Source organism: Solea solea, chromosome 11, assembly GCF_958295425.1.
Source record: "Solea solea chromosome 11, fSolSol10.1, whole genome shotgun sequence".
Taxonomy (NCBI): Eukaryota; Metazoa; Chordata; class Actinopteri; order Pleuronectiformes; family Soleidae; genus Solea; species Solea solea.
The window spans coordinates 3,574,912-3,589,217 of record NC_081144.1 but is presented as its reverse complement, the minus strand read 5'-3'; the positions used below and the strand labels follow the sequence as shown (position 1 = coordinate 3,589,217).

Below are 14,306 nucleotides of genomic sequence, written 5' to 3'. Positions count from 1 at the left end.
GGCCAGCCAACATGTTTAGTATACCCTCGAGCCTGTGTTGGTGGCCCATACCCTCAGCTCCATGCACAGCTGGTCTTCCTGCCTTTCCTCATAAACACCTCATTGGCATGAGTTGGAGTTCTGTCTGCCTAACACCTCTCCTGAGAAATACAGAGCTTGTGGGGAATAATGCAAAGATTGTGCCTTGTTATATGTATGAAATTATGGATGTGCCCCACTCTGGATCGCTTTTCTACGCAATAGTGCATGATTTTTATGGCGTTTTACGGATATTGCTTCCACAGACCCCTGTGACTATTCTTAAGTCATGTGCAAAAACATAAGCAGGTATTTTTTCTAACATAGTTTTCCAAACAAATGCCACATTGTATTAACCCTTAGAACACAGAGTATTTAGGTTGCTTTTTTTTTCCCCAATACTGTGTTCAAACAGAGACTATAAGATGCATTTATTCACTTTTTCAGCACAACCTAAAGACAATATTTTTCATTTTCATCAACTCCGTAAACACACCTGAGCAAAAACTACATTACATTACATTTGTTCGCTTAGCTCCTTTTTATGAACAAAAATAAAAGAACAACGGTCTATTTTGTGACGTCTGTACAAATATTGCTACGCCCGTTTGTTTTTTAATAAAAATATGCAATATAAAGTTAATCATAACTTTGACACAGATCTGTGCCGCACAGGGTAACAGGAACAGGACCATCATCTTTTTTAATAAATCTCACTTTCCTTTCTTTTTAAGTTTTGCAGTGTATTGTCTAGAAAAAATAGGTGGGTTAAAAATAAGAATAAACAAATATGTAAGGTCCAGTGTGTAAGAATTAGTGACATCTAATGGTGAGACTGCAGATAGCAACAAACAGAGGCCTCCTAATGTGGCTAGTTATCTTATTATTTTGGATTAATTTGTTCATTTTATTAATTTATTTTTACTTGCTGCAACTGTTTTCTGTTTTGTCTTGTATATATTCGTACTCGTTTTATTTTTTATTTGTAATATTTAACCAGTTAAAGTCCCGTTGAGATCGAGATCTCTTTTTTTCGAGGGCGACCTGGCCAAGAGGTCAGCAACACGCGTCGTAATAAATATAAATTCAAAAAGACAGATTACAAACAATAAATTAAAATAGACAATGACTTTGACTTAGATTTAGTTGCAAAGTGCATTCATTGAAAGAAACATAGTTCAATGGATTCTCGCTGTCTTACTTTTAATGTCTACAAGTGTCTTGATGCCTGCTGCTGATCAAATTCCCTTCATGATAATAATGTTATTTGGTTTTAGTGCTCATATTTAATAGGAATGGGACGATGACACTTTTTTGTGTCTAATACCAATATCAAAAACTCGATATTAGTCCGTTATAGTTGTTTCAGACCATTTATGAACGTATGTAGCTGTTAATGACACATTTGTGCTGAGTCATCTCAAAGACATAATTCTAACTGTTATAAATATATAAAAAACACAATATCAGAAAATGAATATCCCTTGATTTAATTTAGAAAAACAAACAAATATCTTAAGTTTAGCTGCTGTAAGAAGGATTAATGCAAATGCACTGAGGAAAATCCATGTAAGTCAGACAGCTGCAGCCCTGAGGTGCACCTGAACTGATGTTTGGTGCATTCTGGTCTGCTCACCTACCTGAGGTTGTGTAGCTGCTGCTGACACGCCGGGCAGCTGCTGAGGGCATACAAATGAGCCGAGTGACTGGAAACCACCGCTGGAGCGCAGAGCAGAGTCACAGACAGATGGGAGATATTTGATCAGTGGTCGCAGACCTTTACTCATCCGCAGGGAGCTGCAGAGCGAGAGAAGACACCCTCCTTTATCCTCTCGGTTTTGTCTGTAATGCACAAGAGTGTGGGGTTTTTCACTGGCATTTGGAAACATGGGAGTTCAGCCAGTGTCTGCACTCAGAATAAACAAGGTCTATAAATAGGAGCATTGCTGCCTGGAACATTAGTACAATTGATATATGATGGATTGATTCTTTTTACGCGTCATGCATAGAAAATGTGCCCAAATTACATAAATTACAATTAAACTAATTATAACCTGTTTTTCCACAGGTTGCACACACATAGATAGCAAATACACATACGTTAAAGAGAATGTTTAGTCTTATGACTTTTTCACCCCACAGGAAAATTACTCACTACAGTAACCACCTTATCAAAGTTAAATGAATTTAAAAAAAGTGTTTAAAAAAATGAGGTTTCACATCACGTTAAATTCAGCAGCATTCTCTGCTCTGAGACACTGGGGGCATGTCCGCACGCACACACACACACACACACACACGTTTGTGCTTTATTCAGAGTGAGGACTGGGGTTTCAAAGGGTCAGAAATTTGCCAGAAACTTTCCATGGAAAGTTTGGTTTGATTGGTGTAGTGGTTAGCACTCTTGCCTTTGCAGCAAGACAACCTGGGTCAGAAGCCTGGATGTAACAAGGGCCTTTCTGCATGGAGTTGACAGTTTGAGTTTGTGTGTGTGGGTTTCCTCGGGTTCTTCAGCTTCCTCCCACAGTCCAAAAACATGCCACATAGGGATTAGGTAAATTGGACGCTCTAAATTGAGCGGGTTAGGGTTAATACCCCGTGAGAGTGGATGGTTGTTTTTCTCTATATGCGGCCCTGCGATGGACTGTCCATCTGTCCAGGGTGTGACCCGCCTATCGTCAGCTGAGATGGGCACAGCACCCCCCCGCGATCCTCCTGTGGAGTATAGAACGGTAGAAGATGGATGGATGAGTCATATACCAACATAAATGTAAACATTTTGTTTTGTCATAAATACACATTGTTGCAAAAGGATACAATTTTTGTTGCATCGTTGTAGCATTCTTCACATTATGTCTTTGCACATTTGTGCTAGCTAGCACCATGGTATGCTAGCTTCTGCTAGCTTACATTTAGCATATGTGGTTTACCAGTAAGCTAGCAATTAGAGCTGAAACAATTACTTGATTAATTGATTATTAATTGTTTTGAAGTTTTTTTTCCATTGTTAAAACAAGAAGTTTCAGCTTCTCAAATGTGAATATTTTCTGGTTTCTTTGCCCCACATAAAGAAATCACACAAGATTCTCTGACATTTTAAGGACCAACTGATTACTCGATTCATCGAGAAAATAATCAACAGATTAGCGATTATGAAAATAATCATTTTGATTTAACAGTTCCCAGCGATGATTCACAGAAAACCGATTCAACAGTGTTAAACATTCAATACATGAACAAATGAACATGAAAAGTAAAAACTTTAATTAGCAAAAGGAAAAAGCACACATATACAACATATATACACACAAATTCGTGTCAGTATTATGTGCTGAAAGCGTTTCCGGTTGCGATTGTCAGGCACGACAAACAAAGAAAAAGCAACAGTTATCGTCACACACACACACACACACACACACACACACACACACGCACGCACTCCCGTCAGTAAAACTGAATTTCAGTGGCTAACATAAATACCATTCATCGCCAATGTTTTTCTTTCCGATACAGAAACACCTAATTTAAAACTAAGTCACGCTCTTATGCCCCAGAAACTCAGCAGTGCTACAGTAATCTCTTTGTGGACACGTGGGCAGGTGAGAGAAGAAGAAAAAAACAACAACTGAGAAGTGGATCAGAGATCAGGTCACATTGTGATTGCTTTTCGCAAAATGGAGCAACACTGGGATTAAAAACTCAACGACGCTTCACATTCCTCAACCGTTTCACATTGATGAAATAGATAAGAGCTGCATGTGTTGTGGCTCAAAAACTCAGTACATTTAAATCATCGCAAGGAGGTTAGATTCCATCCAAAACAAAATAAATGCCCAGAACAGATCATAGTCAGGATTATGCACATTTGAAGGGTTCATCACTTATGAGGACGGTGTTTCAGTGGCAGACATTTTCACAAAATGACAAAGCTAGGCAACATAACAAAGGACGGTTTCTGTTCAAAAGAACATTATCAAGTCGTTTTTCTGTCATAAAAGGCTGTGGTTACATCCTGAGTTATTACATCTCACATCAAATATGTTCAACCGTACACAAACCAATGTCAAACAAACAAAAACACAAGCTTTTTTTTTTTTTAAAGCACAAACAAGTGATTCGTTTTTTTTGTTTTTTTTTATAAAACAAAACACTAAGTACACACAAAAAAAAAAACAGCGCTATAATAATTCTTGAATGATCTTCTATTCTGAAAAAACAGGCAGACAATGGAGGCGACAGTTTTGCAGTCACATGCCGCGGCATTTGTCCACAGTGACAGAGGCACATTCAGTGAACATGAACTGGCTTTAACTGTCATTCTCTGCTTCTGAAGAATAGAGACCAGACTGAACAAAAGGGGCTTCATCAGGTCTTGTAGTCTGGAGAGTAAAGACGAGACCTCGGGCTGCTGTTCGGGTCAGTCCTGGGTATCGAGTGGTTGAAGGAATTCACCGCTGGAGAGCCTAAACCTGAAAAAGGAGCCAAATATCATTAATAATAATAATTCTCTGGGTGAGTAGAGCAGCTACAGCAGAGTAAAGATTCACTTTATCATCATCACGATTGCACCACACACTACAGGAGAGGTTTTTGCAGATAAAAACTACAAGATTAAAAAAACAACAGTACATCACAGTGGTGCAGTTATTTACAAAGCAGAACAAACGAGTCTGCGCGAGGAAACGTGGTCGACACCGCCTGTCACTTGTGCGTCACAGAATGACGAGACTTTCTTCCAGCTACTTTTGTAGTCGCTGTTTTCAAAGCTCGGCTCGTTTCTCACTTGTGTTCCTCTCGGAATCGTCCTGACATCTTCGTACAGATTTTCAATCACTCAGAGAGCTGTTTCACAAACACAGAATTAATTAATCCAGACAAAAGCAGGCTTGATGTGAGCGGATCAGTCCATCAGTCACCATTTCGCATAGGCCGAGCCAGGATTAGAACATGCAGCTATATAAAGTCAAAATTCAGACATGAACATTTACAGCTTTCAGTTTATTATTATTATTATCTATTCATTGGTCAATTTTTTTGTATCAATTGTTATCATTAGATAATTATATTTATTATAGGGCTGCTCGATTATGGAAAAAAAATCATTATCATTATTTGGGTCAAAATTTAAATCACATTTATTTCAAATGATTATCATTGACTGGAATTTATTGTACCTAAAAAGTGGCTCTGAACATGAAATGTTGAATGAACCATATGTATTTACCCTGCATTAATATAGGGTAATATAATATCGTGTATATAGTTTATATCTTTACTCACACTGCGTGTTTGACCCGGGGATTCCTCTGAATGCCTGTGTTCTATTGCCGGATGACGAGCGGGAAGGAAGTCGGACACCGTGACAACATTAAGCATTATTTTTATGTTTCCCTATAGGAGGAGATTTAAAGCCCATGGAAATGTTTGTGAAAAGGGGTTGTTTCTGTTTTCTCACTGTACATAGGCTGTTTTACAGTCTGTACTGTACATGTGTTTATGTTCAGTTTTATTTAACTAAACTGTGGCCAGCTGTTTTTGAAAGCCCCCCCCCCCCTAATTTTAATGCAGGTTAGTTAATCTCATAAATAAAGTGGGTCTTAAATAACAGGGAACAGGTTTAGTTTGTGATCAGAGCGATGGCTGACTGAACAGCCAGGATTATTTAAACCTGACTATAACCTAGTCTATATTCTAGGGCTGGCTGCACAGACAGAGTTAATCTCCATGGCAACCTGTGCCACTGCTTTTGTGAAACCTGGGGCTTAATTAATACAAGGGGGAAATCCCAGCTTATTCTATCATCTATGGTTTTGCAGAACAGCCCTCAGAGATGGCTTGAGTGATTGAGCAGAGGTTTAAGAACGGGTAACGTTCCAGACCAGGAAGGAGAAACTGTAAGAACGGGTAAAGTTCCAGACCAGGAGGGAGAAACTGTAAGAACGGGTAAAGTTCCAGACCAGGAAGGAGAAACTGTCATTACCTCTTCATAACACCTTCTCTTTATTAGTTTAAGTAAATAAAGACTAAAGTTTGCTTTAGTCTTTATTTACTTAATAGCTGAGTTGGGGAAAGTGTTGCTACAGTATGACAGCGTCCTACCTGAGATGGACGGCGGTGTCGTCGTCTGGATGAAAGCAGGGTGATACGTTTGCTGCCTCGGAGTGAAAACTGAGTGAAGAACTGCACAGAGGGAAAAATAAAACAGCTTTAGAACCGTGGAGAGCTTCAAATTCCCACTGCAGCGTACGGACACAAACAGATCCTGTCATGTTTTGACTGCGCTTCATTTCTATTTTTTAATAAACCTGTCACAGTCTCTTTCACAAACTGACCCAGTGCTGCGATGAGATGATGCAAGTGCCCACTTTCATCTACACAGATAAGATGCATTATTTTTTGATGCTTCCTTTTTAAATAAAGAGCGGAGAAAATACTACAAAATAATAAATAATAAACCCACAGAGCCTTCTTCCATTTTCAGTCCAAGATGAGACTGAAAACAGTTACATTTACCAGTGCTTATTGTTAATTATATTATTATACTTAATCCAATAAGCATGGCACGTTGAACAGAGACGACGTGACTCACCGATGACGATGATGGCTGTGCCGGCCAGCAGAGCAAACAGGGTGAAGAACATCATCTGGTAGCTGTTGATGAAGCTGTGCAGTGAGTAGTCTCCCTCCCTGTTAACAACTGGAGGAGCAGCTGCTGAGACAGAGCGGCAGAGGAGATAACAGGCTGTCAAAACCTCTTCCAATTGCCCAGAACATACGACACCCTAACACACATGAGCTATGGCACGGTGGGATAATGAGGAGTGTTACGGTTCCACTGAAATCGGGATGGAATGATGGTTCATACAGATGGCAGACATTCAGATTATTGAATAAAAAGCTTCGCTTGTTCAGCTGCAGTCTTCCCTGGTGCAAAAATTACAATGGCTGTGGTAATCCATGGGGAAAATGAGTGTGTAACTTTGAAATATGAACAAATGTCTTCTTACATTTAAACCAAATAAGTTCACACAGAGCTGATTACGTTACTGTCAGCTGCACAAGACTCAAGCGCTGCTTAGATCTGACATTTCAGCGTCACTGTGCTGGTAAAGTGACATGACTGTAAAGACGCTGGAGTTTGACCTTAACACCAAGAGGTGACCACGAAAAAGTTTCAGAAGTCAATTCTACTGCTTAAGAAAAGCCTGGCCTTTCAGGAGTTTGATGGGATAAATATCTCCTGAGCCCACCCACTCCTGCACTGCTGCTGTATACACACAAACGCTCCCTCAGTCACGTCTGATATTCCTGTGGCTGAATGCTGTGGCCCATATGTTTAGATGATCTTTCTTTCTTTCTCTTTCTTTTATCCCTCCACCTGATGAAGTATAACTGTTTAATGACGACAATACAGACAATTGCTAGTTATTGAACAACATTAATAGTACGTACCTCCAATCTACATTTTATGTCTGCACAGCGGTATTTTCAACAAAATAATGTACAAACTAAACATTAAATACAAGAAACAGATCATCAAAAAGTTGAATATAAAATAAATAAATTAAAAAATAAAGCTGTAATGACAATTATCAAGTTTCTGAGAACAACAATGCATCATTTGCAATGATTAATAGATTAATAATAATAATAATAATAATAATAATAATAATAATAATAATAATTTATCCAATGCAATGATTAAAAAAAAAACAGTAAATAACGGCTGATTAATTGGCCTACCTCTACTTGACAGTGCCCATTTTAAGTTGAAGGATGTAGCATACAAAAAATGTTAAATTGTCTGTCTATCAAATATTAAATCTAAAATGTACTGCTGTAGGATTGGGCAACATGGATGGCAAATTAATGACCTTGATTACAACTTTGCTCAAACAACTTTTTCAAAAGGGTGAAAAAGCCTTATTCACATTTCCTTTAACGCTGCACATTAAATACACACAAAATGGCTGCATTTTCTGAAGTAAATGTATTTGTCATATGCAATGAAAGAATATCTGACCTTGCAACGGAGCGCTGGAATCGGCTACATGGATCAGAGTGACCGGGATGAGGAGACTCTGGCCAGAGGAAGTGCTGCTTACGGATATGGCAGCGGACACGGCAGCCTGAGGGTCCACGGCACTGACGGTGTACTTTGAAAAACTGGGGAAACCAGTATGTTGCTCCCTCTCTTGCACAGCGATGTTGGCAGAAGTGGACACCACCTGCAGATGGCAAAAAGTGAATGTAAACTTTCCTCTTTAAAAATCAACAGTTCATAGCTTCTCTTTTGGTAACCGTGTTATTGTCTGACCTCCATGTTGGAAAGTGTGGCAGTGTGGCCGTACACTGTGAGCTCAGCTGACGGATGCAGGTTTGAGAGCAGCAGCTCAGTCTGGTCAGAGTAGAGCCCTGGCTCGACAGGCAGCCTGGCACTGACTTGTTCCCCAGAGAAATCACAGCCCTCCAGGCCTGTTTTCACCAGCAGGTTCGTCATGGACATGCTGAGCACACGGGTCTGTTGGTCAGATATTGGCTGCAAGGTCATGGAACATGTGTAGAGGCCTGGGGGAGAAGAAACGACAGAGGCAAAGGTAATCGTTCAACATGAATTATCGTTGTGTGCGTCTGGGACAATGGATGTATGGGATTCTAGTGTCAAGGTGGACTAAAAAAAAAAAAAGTATGTTCTCTTAATCTGTCAGGGAGGATCGTTTCTCAATGACACCCTCCCATCAGGATCTCAGTGGGATTCAGCCGAGTGGTCACAACCTTGTACTCGCACAGCAGTTGCCCCCTTTGAGATAAGCCATCAACTTAGTGAAATCCCAAACCCCAAACACAATTATACCAGTGCTTTCAAGCATTAGGAAGTCTCCTCAGCTCAATATGTCACCCAGACACCTTTTATAGGCCCTCCTAAATTAATTCCACGGTCAATGCAGGTATTGATTATGCCTATGCAAACAGGATTTCCCCACCCCCTGTGATGAGCATGCATATGAACTCTGTGCTGAGGTTTAAAAATCATTTTATTTTTACAGTTTAGAAAAAAATTTCACACTAAAACTAGTGTATATACATTGGTTTTGTGAACCCGGATGAACTCTCTTTTTATGAGGGGGGCTTTCCACCACCATGGATCTCAGTGACAACGTCAAGTGTTGGTGGGTCAAAACATCACTTTGGTGATACATCGTTGTCCCTCCTTGTGCAATATGATAATCGGTAAGGCAAGGCAAATATCGATATTTTAATCAATAAATCAAGGCACTCTAAAGTAAACAGTCCCTGCCAGTTTAACTCATCAGGTGTCGCTACTTCATGTCTCCTCACAGTGGCGCTGCTCAAATGTATGAGGGAAATTTGGACGGAAGTTACCTGGCCAAAGAAGAGGTAGTTTATAAGGGATAAGGGCATAGAAAGCTACATTAAGAGATGCTCCATCCACATTCAAAACATAGACTTTATGCACTTTCTTCTCCATGTTGTGAATAAATAGAGAAATCCTGCACTTTTAAATTTTCAAGGATCATCAATCATTGTATCGTGATATTATTGGTATTGTGGACCATGTATCATATCGTGAGGTACCAAGTGATTCCCACCCCTAGTATTATGGTGGTTACTATTCTGTATCTTTTATATCAGTCAATCAATCTTTTAATAGATCCAAATGATAAAATAAAAAAAATAGTGGACAGTATTCCAAATTGTTAAAAGTAAGGTTTGCTAAAAACACATGTGGCTAACAGCTGTGCTAACATCCGGGAGATTGTCACGTGCCAGCAATGATGCAGAAACTTGCATTGCTACAAAAAATGAGGAATACAAAGAACACGTCTTGTGTTGCCACCAATGCAGATTGAGGTCAAAGCCATTAAACCTGGCGTGCACTGCTAAGTAATTTGACCTGACAGTGAAAACCGATAAATACATTCCGACTGGTCACAAACCAGTTTAAACCCTGATTTCAAAATTTCTAACCATTGGGAATGAGTTATATAGTCTTACCTATGCTGGTGTCAAAGCTGATTTGAGTTTTAAAGACATCGCTGACAGGGAAGTCAATGGCATCACTGGTGAAGCTGAGTTGGCAGCTGACTGAAGTCTCTGGCTGTAGTTGAGGAATGGCTTCAATCTGAGCAGACGAACAGGTTCCTGCAGGGCACAACGTGCTGGCATTAGACCCACAACACATCTGTGCTTCATTACTCACGTTTGTAATTAAACACAAACGGTGTAATGAATATTAATAATGACTGACATCGACTTGTTTATTATTCATGAGTTTTTAAAGCAGAAATAAATTGACATTAATGGAAATATATACTTGATTAAAGAAAAGACAAGCCAGTTGATGGATAGACTGGAAACAAGTCATGGGAACACAATTTTAAACTTGCATTTATACAGATTGAGTGAGGTGTTTGTTAGTGATCTTAAGAGGTGTGGCAGTCTAAACTAATATGCTGCTTAGTAGAGCTTTATTTTTTAGTATTTTTCTTCAGATTGTCTGGATGATGGGAGGTTCAAAGCTTATTCTAAAGTAGACAAAAGAACAGTTTGACCCACTTCTTTGGCCAAAATATGAAAAGGCCCTCCCTAAATTTTAGATCTATTTCATCATAGTGTGATGCAAACATGGCCATAACAACGGTCTCACTCTCACTTGTGATAATACATTTGACTAAAAAAGACACTGCACGTGAAAACCCCCTAAAAAATGCTGACCTATCCCTTTAATTACAGTGCACTGATGACTTATTCAGTTTAGTACCAATAAGGTTGGTTCCTCTTTCTCTTGTGGTGAGTAGGACCTTTGCCTCCTTGCCGGTTCTGACCGGCGCGGGCTGTGCCATAGCCGTCGTTCTTGTAGCCACGCCCACCGTCACCTGCAAAACCGTACAGTGACGGAAAATAAATAAATCATAATGCAAAACATAATTTAGGTGTGTGCTTATTATAAATGCATTACCATTTGCATCCATAACTAATTGGTTACATCAATCACAAACTGTCAGTGAAACAAACTCATTAAAAGACAGTCGAGTGTTTATAACGCCATTAGTGCCACGTCTATTGGTCGTCTTCTTTCACACTGATCGGCAAATCTCATCAATTCTCACTCGGGGGGAGGAGGAGGAGAGGAAACTGGACAAAGTGCAGTGACTCTCCACTGCTCGTACCACCAAGGATGAGAATCACAGTAACGGTAATGTTATGCACACGTTAAGACAGAAATATGTAACTGAAAGGTGATGATGAACACAATGTACACCTGTTGTACTTTGATTCTCGTTATGATGAATTGCTGGAGGATTGATGCAGTGGGAGAGAAGATTAGACTCTGGAGAATTGAGATGTCGTGCGTGGAAATAGAGAAAGCAGAGAGATGGTGCTGCATGGATAATTACAGAACTCAGAGCTCAGGCTTCTTGGAGCTCATTCATCAAACCCGTGAGTAAAAGAAAAGAAAGAAAGAAATATACATACAGGGATACAGCATGCTTTATCACACTTGGTAAGGCGGCAGTCATTATCTACAGAGGACATACCTCTCTGTAGGTTTTCAAAACACCAGGTATTTCATAGTAAACCGTGACTGTCCCAGAGTCTCTGGCCACGGCGGCGCCACTTTTAGGATCCACCTGAAGAATGCCATTAGCTGAGGAGCTCCATGTCCCATGAACACCTGCAGAGAAAGAAAAGATTATGTCTAGCTTAGGGGAAAAAAAAAAGGAAAAGATTAAAAGAAGAGTACTCTCTACAAAAACATCCCACAGGACTCCCCTCTGCCAAGTAAAGCACGACAACTCTATTGTACTTGAGATTAGAAGGTGTTTTATCCCTAAAGAAAAGCAGACCCAGAGAAATGCAGATATACAAGAACACAATAGATCATACATAACTACAGGTTTTGTTTGTTCCTTCTCTGCTTAAAATTGTTATGTTACAGCATTAATCATTGCAATTAGTTAGAAATATTTAATGTGCCCTGATCTCCATCTCAAGTATCGGCTGCGAGCCTCTCTGTGCATATGTGTTTGAAATAATTGTTCATATTATACGCATGTTCAACGAACAGCTAGAGAAGCAACATTTCAACATTTTGTTTGCAGTTTGACACACTTTGCACATACACACTGGTTTTAGCTACAACCCTTCACTTCCTCTCCCTCTTCCAGTGGTTTCTGCAACCTTACACACCTGGTGTCAGGTCGTCTTTTTCCTCTGAACTTCAGTAAAGATGATTTAATTTAAAGATACTGATCGTGACCATTTTTTTGAAACAAAACTGTGCAGCGCCATTATCTTGGTAAATACAAGTATCTGATCAGGACTCGGTATCCGTGAATACTCGAAAGATTGGACACAGTGCATTATTAATGTAATGAATGCAGCTCCTGTTTTGTTAACTTTCTGTGGCGGTGTTTTCTGGTGGAGAACAGAAAATGGAAGCGCTGAACAATGAAGTTAACAGAAAAGAACACACACCAGAAGTTGATCTTATAAGACAGGTGTACACAGTTTCTCAGGATGTGTGGCTGGCTATGATAAAAAAAGAGTAAGTGCTGTGTTACATTAAAGTGTGCACATGATGTGGTTTAGTGCTGCAGGTGAAGAAGAGAGAGAGAAGCACAGCAGCAGATATAAGCCCTGCAACCTCCAGAGAGGACAGGTAGAATTGATTCATGTAATTCATGGAGATGGGGACAGGGTAGGAGAAAGGAAGGGGACAATTAATTATTTTACATTTGATGTAGTGTTTCAGAGACTGGTAGTTAAATTTACACTCACACTCAGAGAAAAGAGGGATGACAGTGAGCTTAAAAACAGCCAGTAAAGACTTGGAAAGGAAAGGAATGGTATGATCAATTCAGGAGGTTTAATCCATGTTTTCGAGTCTCAGATGGTGTGGATTGGCTATAGTGGCTGAATGAATGTGTGTTTCACATTTTGAAGCAGGGGCTTACAATGAAAACAAGGACGAATGGCTCCGCCCACATACATAGGTTGCATAAACAAATGGAGATGACGGAAATTGGCACAGAGAGAGTGGAAGTGTGAGAGTTATGAAAGAGTGCTTACATTCTTTCTGGTATGTGAATGCCACTGCAGTTGCCTGACACAATGAAGTAAGGGAGGGGTGAGCCCTGTTTGTTGCTCCCTGCAGTCTCACCATTAGATGCCACTAATTATTATGCACTAGACCTTTAATATTATATATAATACATTTAATAAAGTATTTATATTCTATTGTATTCTAATAATTGGCCCAAAATAGAAAATATGAGTGATATGATGATGTTGTGCGACAGCCCCCTCAGCACTCACCTTCCCGTGCCCATGTGAAAAGATACAATTAATTGCACTTAATAACAGCAAATACTGCAATTAGTGAGCTCATTTTTTTTTTTCAACAGCCCTACTTGACACACATAAATTAAAGTGCAGTTGATTTGGTACTGCTTATACACATTAAGCTCTCACCATCTGGGCTGGTTAATTGGGCCGCGAAGCAAACGACGTCTCCCACCACCAGCCTGTGGGCCTCATGGGGATTAATGGCGTGCTCGACGGCAAGCGGTACGTAGTCGGCGACGCCCATGTTTTCACTGTCCCACACTGCAAGAAGGGTGAGGCCAACGTTGACCGTCCGCACGGTCAGAGTGTGGTTACTTGGCCCAGCGCCGACTTGCACCAGGTCATCTCTACAGGACAGAAGCACAGTTTTTAAATTATGGAATTATTATGCATCCATCTCCTACCCCCTTATCCTCCACATCAGGGGCACTGATGTCAATCCCAGCTGACATATGACAAAAGGCGGGGACAGGTCGCCAGGTCATCACAGGACTACATAGAGACAAACAACCACCCACTCTCACACACACACACACGCACACGCACACATGCACCTACAGTCAATTTAGAGTGTCCAACTTGCCCTAATCCCCAAATCTGCATGTTTTTGTACTGATTCTTCTTGCTGCAAAGGCAAGAGTGCTAACCACTACATGAACCGTGTGGGGCAGAATTAATATCCATCATTCATATAACTAATCACAATCCATTTTTATCCGGAACCTAGAAGTCAAAGATAAAAATACTGCATTATTTATAATTTATTTCTAAAAAAGAGAGAATTAGAAATAAACACTGGAAATAAGTGTTTCAAAATTATTTGTTCATCTTAACGCTTCAATTTTATGTTTCTTTTTCCCCAAGAAGAAATATCTTGCTTTACACCTCGATCTCCAGAGTACCTGCTCTGAACAAAT

The 14,306-nt window shown here is 39.9% G+C and overlaps 1 protein-coding gene across 2 annotated transcripts in view; it reads right to left on the bottom strand.

Moving 5' to 3' along the window:
* Window positions 1-3,261: 3,261 nt before the first annotated feature.
* The window catches only part of nup210 (nucleoporin 210), a 32,773-nt gene continuing 21,728 nt past the window's right edge, over window positions 3,262-14,306 (bottom strand). Inside the window, exons 32-40 of one of the 2 annotated variants that reach the window (XM_058642257.1) lie at window positions 13,516-13,736; window positions 11,580-11,716; window positions 10,802-10,916; window positions 10,036-10,182; window positions 8,336-8,586; window positions 8,042-8,246; window positions 6,608-6,730; window positions 6,118-6,198; window positions 3,262-4,487 (exon numbers count right to left, since the gene is read on the bottom strand). In XM_058642257.1, coding sequence (XP_058498240.1) covers window positions 4,384-4,487; window positions 6,118-6,198; window positions 6,608-6,730; window positions 8,042-8,246; window positions 8,336-8,586; window positions 10,036-10,182; window positions 10,802-10,916; window positions 11,580-11,716; window positions 13,516-13,736 — 1,384 coding nt within the window. In that variant the 3' untranslated portion in view covers window positions 3,262-4,383. The remainder of the gene's footprint in view (window positions 4,488-6,117; window positions 6,199-6,607; window positions 6,731-8,041; window positions 8,247-8,335; window positions 8,587-10,035; window positions 10,183-10,801; window positions 10,917-11,579; window positions 11,717-13,515; window positions 13,737-14,306) is intronic. The other variant, XM_058642258.1, reaches the window with a different exon arrangement.